The sequence below is a fragment of the Propithecus coquereli genome, unplaced genomic scaffold, assembly GCF_000956105.1.
Source record: "Propithecus coquereli isolate 6110/MARCELLA unplaced genomic scaffold, Pcoq_1.0 Scaffold95, whole genome shotgun sequence".
Classification (NCBI taxonomy): Eukaryota; Metazoa; Chordata; class Mammalia; order Primates; family Indriidae; genus Propithecus; species Propithecus coquereli.
The window spans coordinates 6,421,718-6,432,151 of NW_012155840.1; the positions used below are offsets into that span (position 1 = coordinate 6,421,718).

General features: G+C 35.9%; 1 protein-coding gene across 1 annotated transcript in view; it reads left to right on the plus strand.

Moving 5' to 3' along the window:
• Window positions 1–10,434, plus strand: part of DENND4C (DENN/MADD domain containing 4C) — a 103,242-nt gene that overhangs the window by 69,300 nt on the left and 23,508 nt on the right. The window contains exons 19-21 of the mRNA XM_012665047.1: window positions 231–375; window positions 5,426–5,548; window positions 6,616–6,762. Coding sequence (XP_012520501.1) covers window positions 231–375; window positions 5,426–5,548; window positions 6,616–6,762 — 415 coding nt within the window. The remainder of the gene's footprint in view (window positions 1–230; window positions 376–5,425; window positions 5,549–6,615; window positions 6,763–10,434) is intronic.

Sequence of the window (10,434 nt, forward strand, 5' to 3'; positions counted from 1 at the left end):
GCTCTTGCTCAGGCTGGTCTTGAACTCCTGAGCTCAAACAATCCGCCTGCCTCGGCCTCCCAGAGTGCTAGGATTACAGGCGTGAGCCACCACGCCCGGCCTGGTATAATTCTTTATAAGTGTGTATACATATATATACACATACACAGACATAAATACACATATATGTATGTATTTTTAGAATCAGACATTCCTAATGAATATTATTTTTACCTTTATTTTACCTTTAGGTAGTTTTGGAGAGCCCATGGCCTAGCAGTACCCGCAGTGGTATCTTCTTATGGACGAAGGTACGGAATGTGGTACATGGCTTGGCACAATTTCGGCAGCCACTTAAGAAGACTGTGCAAAAGTCACAGGTCTCCTCAATATCAGGTAATACATGTGATTAGAAATATACTTTCTTGCTGAACCATAACCTTTATAGGCCTATGAGTTTTTAATTATATGAAGTAGAAAAACTTAAATGAAATCTGGTGGATATTTTCATATATAAAGTTTTTTTTTTTTTTTTTTTAGAAATTTAGAAGGTGTTCTGCAACTGTAAATGAACTATGGGTCATTGATGTTTAGTTTCAGAGATTATCAATGCATGAGTTGTTGAATTGCTGTTGTCCTTATCTTTAGTTCCTCAGAATGCCACAGGTGGAAGTGATGGGGACACGGTGAGCCACGGTAGCGTGGATAGTGCTAATGATGCTAACAGTGGGGAGCACACAGTCTTCGTGAGAGATTTAATCAGGCTTGATTCCATTGATAATCACTCTAGCACAGGTACTAAAACCAGGATTTTACTAACCCTTCACTCACTCTTATGTCTTTCTTTTTTCAAAAAGCTTTTATCCTCCTTGAGTTTGTGTGATATGAATACTTTAAAAGTACTGTATATTAATAAGAGAAGAAATTATACCTCTACAGGTCACTTCTGTTTATTTCCTAAATTAACTTTGGAGTTCTATGCACAGTGCTCTAGGGTGATGCTTCTTTATATTTGTTCATCATTAATTTGTGAAAGTATTTGATATAATTATTAGGAATTGGTGAGCTAATGAACATGAACATTAGTGACACAACTTGCAAATTTTTTTATTGAAAGGAATATATATCTTAAAACTTAGAGATTATGAATATTAAGAGGGAAGAAAATAAGTCACACATGATGAGAAAGAGTATTTGCTTAAATGACACTTTTTTAAAATTTGAGAAGCTACAGAAGCTGCTTGTATGTACACAGCTATGGGTATAACCTCTGTTCTCTGAAGTTAGAATTAAAGTAGCACATTGGGCAGATATGTATGTTGCACATCTTTCTTCTTGTGTTGTGTTTTTGTTGTGGTTGTTTTTAATATCTCAAGCCTTCCTTTAAAAAGAATTCTGAGTCTAATTCCTGTGCTTCATCTGATGAACTTGTCTCAATGACTGAAGTTTCCTTTTCTCTGCTCTTTGTTGCTTTGCTTTTTGCTCTTTGCTGTTTCTTGGTGCTGCATTTGTCCTTGGCTGTCATGGTATGGGGTGCAGACAGACTTGTATGACGTGAAGCTATGGATACACGTGTGCGTTAATTCTACCCTTGAATGTTAACCACTTCAGGTAATTTCCTGTTTATTAGGTTAAATTTTGCTGCCATGCAAGGGTGGGGGAAAGATCTTTTGTTGTACTTTATTGTTACAAGTAGAAAGCAGTTTTCATTCTCTTGGCTTTTCTCCTTCAGATGATTGTAATTATATACAGAATGCTGAAAATATCCAACTAACATTTTATCATCAATTTGTAAAGCATACTTGTTATCTTGAAGATATATTATATTATGCCTTGCTATAATCTTATTTTGAGGTTGGTTGGTGGCATCATTGTGTCAAATAGTGTTTTGGGCATTAAAGAATTCACTGTTTCAGCTGTTGAGATAGCTGTTGATTTCCAAAACTGGTCTGCTGAATTTTTGTGCCAAAAACTACCTTCCCATAATTACAGGAGCATGTATAAATCATTGAAAGCCAACATAAGCCTACAGGTTACAATCCTATTCGTGATTAACTTTCTACAATCCGGTTTGTAAATTAACAAGTAGGAATTATTATGAAACTTTCATTTTAAAGCTACCTTATTTTGCCTGTATTTTTTCCTAATACTTGTAGAAGAAATGAGTTTCATGTACAAAAAAACGAAGAAAATAAATTTTTGGTCTGCAACCAGTTAACCAGTAGTAATAATACATAAACACCCACCCTTATTCCTCTAGCTTTTTAAGTTTGTCTCGTTATAGAGGCAGTTTCGTCCTTTAATGGAAAAAAATGTCTCCTAATAATCCTGGGTAATTGGTATAAAGATTGCAATAGTTGTGGAAGAACCTTCAGAGCCCTCTTTGTATATTTATTTATCTCTCTCTCCCTCCGTCCCCCCCTCACCCCCGCCCGTCACTCACTCACTTTTTTTTTTTTTTAAAGAGATGGGGTCTCACTCTGTCGCCTAGACTGGAGTGCAGTGGCACAATCATAGCTCACTGCAGCCCCAAACTCCTGGGCTCAGGCGATCTTCCCACTTTACCATCCCCAGTAACTGGGACTACAGGTGTGAGTTACTGCACCCAGCCTATATATTTCTTTATATTAATTGTTGCCTTTCAAATGGCTGAATCCAAGACATTGAATTTACAGTGACTATGTGTCTCTGTAGGGCTTCTGGTGATATCATTTGATACTTTTGGAAAGTCTTCCAGCCCAGATGCTTAAGTCGCTTATTTCATTAAGGATTATCACATGGAATCTTTCTGCTTGGTACCTGATACAGAGTCACTTAGCTGTTAGGGACATATTTGGGTTTAATGAATTTACCCAGTTCCTAGTCTAGTGTTCATTTCATGGCACCATATTGCTTTACCAGACTTTTGGGGGTGTAATAAAAAAGTGACTGAAGTTAGTCATTCTATATGAAATTTTTTTTTTTTTTTTTGAGACAGAGTCTTGCTCTGTCGCTTGGGCTAGAGTGCTGTGATGTCAGCCCAGCTCACAGCAGCCTCAAACTCCTGGGCTCAGTCAATCCTCCTGCCTCAGCCTCTGGAGTAGTAGGGACTACAGGTGCGTACCACGACGCCCAGCTGATATTTTCTATTTTTAGTAGAGACGAAGTCTTGATCTTGCTCTGGCAGGTCTCAAACTCCTGACCTCAAGCAATCCTCCCACCTCTGCCTCCCAGAGTGCTAGGAGTACAGGCATGAGCCACTGCACCAGCCAGTCATTCTGAATAGTGGTATTTAAAGACGTTTAATTCCTTTGTTATATAGCAAACCAAAGTCTAAGTGGCAGAAAGTGGAAGGTATTACGTATTTTATGTGTCTTTGATTGACATCTTTATACTGATTTCTCTAGAACTGGTCTTAGTTTCAATTTTAAATTATAGAACTTTAAAGCCAAAATAGACTTTTGAAAAACTATTTTAAAATAGTTTCAAACATATAAAAAGTTTCAAGAATAATACAAAAAACTCTTAAATATCTTTTGTCTAGATTCACTCCTTTTTAGTTTCCCAAATTTCATTCTGTATGCATACATGTATCATTTACTTTTCCTAAGTCACGTGAGCAGGTTACATATCTTGCCCTTTTACCTGTTAATACTTCAGTGATATTTTTTCTTACATAACCACAGTTTAGTTACCAAATTTAAGAAAACATTGATATACTACTTTAATCTATAGTCTGTGTTCCAATTTTGTCAGTTATGGTAATGTCCTTTGTGGTACTTTGACGCCTTCTCTTTAGTCTCCTTTAACCTGACACAATTCCTCGGCCTTTCTTTGTCTTTCATGACTTTGACCTTTCTGAAGAGTTCATTTTAGTTATTTTATGAAATGTTCCTTAATTTGAGTTTGTCTGATAATTCCTTGTGATCAGGTTATGCATCCACAGGTGTACTACATAAGTGATGTCATATCCTCAGATTAACACTCCCTGCCCCTCATTGGTGATGTTAATTTTGATCACCTGGTCTCTGTTGTCTGATTTCTCTGTGTACAGTTAGTATTTTCCTCCTCGCAGGTTGTAAGTCATCTGTGAGGGCATACTCTGAGACCATATGATAATATCCTTTCTCATCACTCTTTCTCTTTTAAATTTGGCATCCATTGATGATGCTTACCTGAACCAATCTTTATTGTGATGGTTACAAAATAATGATTTTGCCAACTCTATCACTCCTTCCATATTTAGAAGGTGGCATTCCAGTGTATAGAAGAATTTCCCTTCTCCATTTTTTGCTTATGAATTTATTTTTAGTATGGACTCATGGATTCCTATTTTATTCATTGAATTATAATCCATTACTGTCCCTATTTGATCCTCAAGTTATCCCAGTGTTGGCTAGTTGGAGCTCTTTTAAGTTGGTTTTTATGTCCTTTAGACATGCCCCCATCATGTTTTTGAGGACTTCCTTTGTGGCACAACAAAATATCCCTGGCTCATTTTTGTACCTTCCCTGCCTGAGCTCTGGAATTAGCCATTTCTTCAGGGATCCCAGGTTCCTTTTAATGGAGAATAGATTATAGAAGCCAGGATCTGGGCTCTACATATGGTTACTGCTACCAAGGTGTTACTGCTTCTAGACTTTTTTTTTAAACAAGCAGAGCTAGAAAATATGTACACTGTACACAAAAAATAATGCCAAAATTGTTATACTCCCCTGTGCAAAAAAAAAAAGCTAGTAAGCAGTTCAGGATTTGACTGTTACCCCTTGTCTTAGGGTATACATTCAAAATAATGTATTAAAAAATTATCAATACTTGAATTAGTTCTCACATGACCCTTTCAGTCTGGGTATGTTATTTTTATGCAATATGATTTGCTTCTTTTGTTTCTCTTTGCATTCAATTTTAGCCCTCATCCCCCACTTTATTGCTTTCATTTTTTTGAATATATATAAATATATTACATCTCTAAAAATAAAAACAATATGATAAGCCATAGTTAGAGAAGTTTCCTCCTTTATTCATTCCATGCTGTTTTCCCACACCCCTTGTAGGTAATCATTTTTACTGTTTTCTGATTCATCTTTCTTGCATTTCTTTTTGCAAAAATTAGGAGATATATGTGTATTTTGTTCCCTTTTCTTTCTTAAACAAAAGGTAGCATTCTATAGACAATCTCCAAAAAAGCCTTTTCAAAACATACTGTCCAAATCTCTTTAATTTACAGATAAGGTAATTAAGGTTCAATGCTTCCAAATATGTAATGGTCTTTAGTCTTTGGTGTTCTCATTTTTGCTGTTCTTTGCTTCTTGTCATTGTTTTTAAAATGTTCTGTGTGCCTTGTATGCTCTTTTGTTCCCTTTCTCTAAGTTTATGTAGATCAGTGGAATTTTCTTTTGCTATTTTATATGTGAAGTATACAAGTATATGAAAACATTTATATGTAAGGCTGCATTCTTTTTAATAGGTGGTCAGTCTGACCAAGGCTACGGGTCTAAGGATGAACTGATAAAGGATGATGCAGAAATTCATGTGCCTGAAGAACAGGTAGCAAGAGAATTGATAACTAAAACAAAACTGCAAAAAGAAGGTTAAGTACTGATATTTATGAGCTTTACTTAAAGAAAAATACCTGTATTAATTAAAAGTTTATCTTATTTGATAATTTTTGGTGATAATTTTCAAAAACGTAAGGTCTAGCTAATAAGATATTGTATATTATTATATAAGGTAGATTTTGGTAGTCTCTAAATTTTAGAATTTAAGAGACCTTCAGGGGCTTTCTAAGTCAGCCCTTAATTTTGCAAGAAAGCACAACCTTTTGTGGTATTTGCCAAAGTTACATACCTACTTTGTGACAGAACCAGGACTAAACTTTAAGTCATCAAAACTTGTATTTCAGTGCTCCTTTTTTTTTAAAACGTTCCTTTGCTAGAAGTCCTTCAGATATCTAAGTGCATATTTTTCACTGGTGGATTAAAAATATTCTGTGCGCATTGCACTCCTTGTGTATACAAATACCCGTCCCCTCCTCCCTCCTCCCCCCTCCTCCCACCGCCCTCCCCCTTGCGCACTACCCGAAGGATGGACATATTTGAAACACGGACTTGGGGGGAGGGGAACCAAGGGCAACACACATAACCTAAACATCTGTACCCCATAATATGCTGAAAAAAAAAAAACATATTCTGTGTGGTTTTCCTGGTTTTTATAGGACTCATTAAGGTAGAGATGAATTGTTGTAATCATTTCATGGAAATATGGAAGAACATTTTGGTAATAAGATGTTCTTCCTATTCTCTTCACAAAAGTGCAGTTTCTTTCATGATGTTACTTATTTTATCCTCCAGAGTTAGGCAGAAGCAAGCCCCTCTCCCACTTGCCAAGTGATGAGAAGGAGAACTGAAGGCCAGGGGCTTAATTGATTCACTCAAGAACATGCACCTTAGGATTATCGAACACTAAAACAAAGCATTTATTTCAGTCAGTATTGGTGACAATTATGGCATAGAGTAAACCATACATAATAAATCAGTAATAAAATAGGTATTCACTCCTTTTGGAGAAAAAAATACATACAGTATATAAATATCAATGTATGGTGTCTGTTCAATATTAGAAAAAGGAGGAATAACATCCAAATATTTTTTTTTCCAGAGGCATGTGATGTCTCTTCTATTGTGGCAAAACATTCACAACCTAGTCCAGAGCCTCAGAGTCCTAGCGAAGCTCCTGCATGGGGCAACAGTATTGTGAAAGTTCCATCTGGTATATTTGATATCAACAGCAAGAAAAATAGCACTGGTGAGTCTTTTACATATTGGTTATTAAATATTTAAAATATACTTCCACAGACACCTATGTATTTTTAATGACATTAAATTGTTGACTTAATTATAATGTACATGCCAAAGAGCCAGAAGTGACTATAAGTGGGCTAAAATATTTTTTTTTTTTTTTTGAGACAGAGTCTCACTATGTTGCCCAGGCTAGAGTGCCGTGGCGTCATCCTAGCTCACAGCAACCTCAAACTCCTGGGCTCAAGCGATCCTCCTGCCTCAACCTCCCGAGTAGCTGGGACTACAGGCATGCGCCACCATGCCCGGCTAGTTTTTTCTATATATTTTTAGTTGTCCAATTAATTTTTTCTATTTTTAGTAGAGACAGGGTCTCGCTCTTGCTCAGGCTGGTTTCGAACTCCTGAGCTCAAACAATCCGCCCGCCTCGGCCTCCCAGAGAGCTAGGATTACAGGCGTGAGCCACCGCGCCCGGCCTAAAAAAATTTTAAATGTTGTTATTTAAAGGTATTTAATTTTTAAAAGGAGGGTTATTTAGTGTGTTTGATTGTCATTTGGAATGCCTTTTCCTGCTGTAGTGCCTGTTCTCTGTTTGGTCACTCTTTCTCATTGTAGATAATGAGAATATACTGTAGGGCCTCCTATATGCATCAAGAACAGAGAGGCAGTGATGTGATCAAATCTCAGAGGGCTTTTGTGCATGGTATTTCCTATCACTAAAGGGAAATGAAAGAAAAATACTCATATCATTTCCACTCTACACAAATACATCAGTGGGTCTTTAATTTTGGCCCATTTGTTGTAGGTACCCCAAACCACTTCTTGTTTGTGATTATATATTTGTAATAAATAACTCTGTGTGTGTGACTCCCTTGAATTCGAGTTTACTACTTTCAATTATATTGTAGGCCTCACAAATACCCATAAGGCATACATCTAAGTATATGATTTTATTTTATTTTTTTCTAAATTTTTAAAAAATAAATTTCATTTAAATAGCTTTATTTTCTTTTGCTTACCACTATACTAACAAGGATAAGTATATGATTTTAAAGGACAGTGAAATTGGCCTGTGTCTTTTGCTATTTGTTAGTGGTAGCTTCAATTCACTTCTCTAAAGTCTACTGTCTTATCTGAAAATGTATCTATCTCTTGGATGGCTTTACAGAAATTAATTTGTTCAGCTTCTTAGATCAGTGCAAAAGTACTCCTTATTCTTAAAATCTTTTCTCTTTGTATTTACTGTGATACCAAATTCATTACTTTTTTGGGGTAGTACTCAAGAGGTGGGTCTAAAGATTTTTTGAGAAAAGAATTGATATATATGTTATAGATCTAATTTTCCCAACCCATTGATAGTAGGGTGGGTGGCGGAGAGGAGGGCAGAGTTTCTTTATCAAAGGTTTAGAATCCTCTCAGAGTATTGAAGTAGACATGGCCTAGGGACTGGTGTGTTTCCTTCCCTTTTTACTCATCTTATTTTTATATCACATCTTGATATAGGAAGATTTATTCCGTTAAGAAAGAAGGGGATGGTATTGGGGCTTTTGCCAGTATATCAAACAAATTCATTTTAAAATTGAATAAAATTTGCCACTAAAATCCTAGAAATACTATGAGAATTAATATTTGCACAGATCTGTTTCTCAAATACTGAGAATAGTTTTCAAAGTAGGTACAAATTTTGGAGTTGTAAAATAGGTTAGTTTAATTCCCTTAAAAGCCTTAAAAATATCTCTAAATGCTTATTAGTAGTTCTGATTAATTGATATGATTATGACCAGTAATTAGTACTAATTGGAAAAATTAAAATAATGTTGAAATCAATTTGGAAGTTTAAAAAAAAGATCTTGTCAAAGACAGCTTTTCCCCTCAAAGCTCCCAGATCATTATGCTTTTTAAAAAACAAATGAGAATCCTAAATATGCATGGGTGGTGTTTTAGTCAATTCAGGTTGCTTTAATAGAATTTCATAGACTGGGTGGCTATAAACAATATAAATTTATTTATTAGCGTTCAAGAGTCTGGAAAGTCCAAGATTAGTGTATCAGTATGGTGGGTTCTGGTGAGGGCTCTCTTTGAGGTTACAGACTACCGACTTCCTATTGTATGCTTACATGGCATAGGAGAGAGCTCTCTGGGGTCTCTTTTATAAGGGCACTAATCCTACTCATGAGGGTATCACCTTCATGACCTAATTATCTCTCAAAGGCTCCACTTCCTAATATCATCCTATTGGGGGTTAGGATTTCAATGTATGAATTTTAGGGGGCACAAAAATGGAGACCGTAACAGGTAGACTTAAGTTCTAAGATTCAAATAGGAAATAGCTTTTGGTATTAGAGTGGAAAAAATTGCATGGTAGCAAAAAGTAAAAGACTGCTTGCTTCCCACAAAGATAGGGGAGGTTCCTAAGGCCGCTAGCATATTTTTGCTCTACTTGGTCAAATAAGACCTCTGGGCCGGGCGCGGTGGCTCACGCCTGTAATCCCAGCACTCTGGGAGGCCGAGGCGGATGGATCACTCAAGGTCAGGAGCTCGAGACCAGCCTGAGAAAGAGCGAGACCCCATCTCTACTAGAAATAGAAAGAAATTATCTGGACAACCAAAAAAATATATATAAAAAAAATTAGCCAGGCATGGTGGCACATGCCTGTAGTCCCAGCTACTCGGGAGGCTGAGGCAGGAGGATCACTTGAGCCCAGGAGTTTTAGGTTGCTGTGAGCTAGGCTGACGCCATGGCACTCTAGCCAGGGCAATAGAGCCAGATTCTGTCTCAAAAAAAAAAAAAAAAAACCAACAGGGTGAATCTTTTTATTTTTGAAATTTTATGTAACAATGTTAAATTAAAAACAAAAATACTCTCTACAGAATTATTTGGACTTGGAATGTATGACATTGTAAATTCCAAGTAGTTGTGGATCTTGTCTTTTCTGTTTATTGCCATAGCCCTGGCACTAGTAGCAGTGCTTGGCATAAGGCAAATAAATATTTGCAAGTGAAGGAATGCATAATAAGTCTATAAAAAATGTTTATAATTTTTCTCCAGAATTTAATCTAAGGAGATAATTACGTATGTATGTAAAAATAGCTCAAAGGAATTCATCAATGGAATTTATATAAGATTTAAAAGCATTTTGAGTGTTTAAGCAATAGAAGATTTATTAATACTAAATACATAATAGTACATCAGTAATATTTTACAGGGGTTTAAACAACATAGAGGAAAATGTAATGACATAAAAATAAATTACATGAGAATTATCGAAATGTTTTCTATCTAAACTAAAACTTCAACAATCAGAGTAGTTAAGAACTGCAGTGTTTTTTGGAACTTTATTCGTATCTTAGGCCTCTAACGTTGATATTTATTATTCTGAACAATCAGACTTTCAGCTGAAATCCTCACAACAACTGTATTTGAAAAGACTCATATTACCCATATTTTTAGATGATGTAATTAAAAGTTAGAGAATTAATTTCTGTAAGGTCACATACTTACCAATCTGGCTGTCTGACTCAAAAATCCCTACTCTACTTGTACTGGGATCTCTGACTCCATTGGAGACAGCGAGTCCTTTATTTTATAATAGACTTAATATAATAGATAAATAGAGTTCCTTTATTTTATAATATTGAATATTGAGAGACACCCAGACCCCAAGCATACACTTGGAGC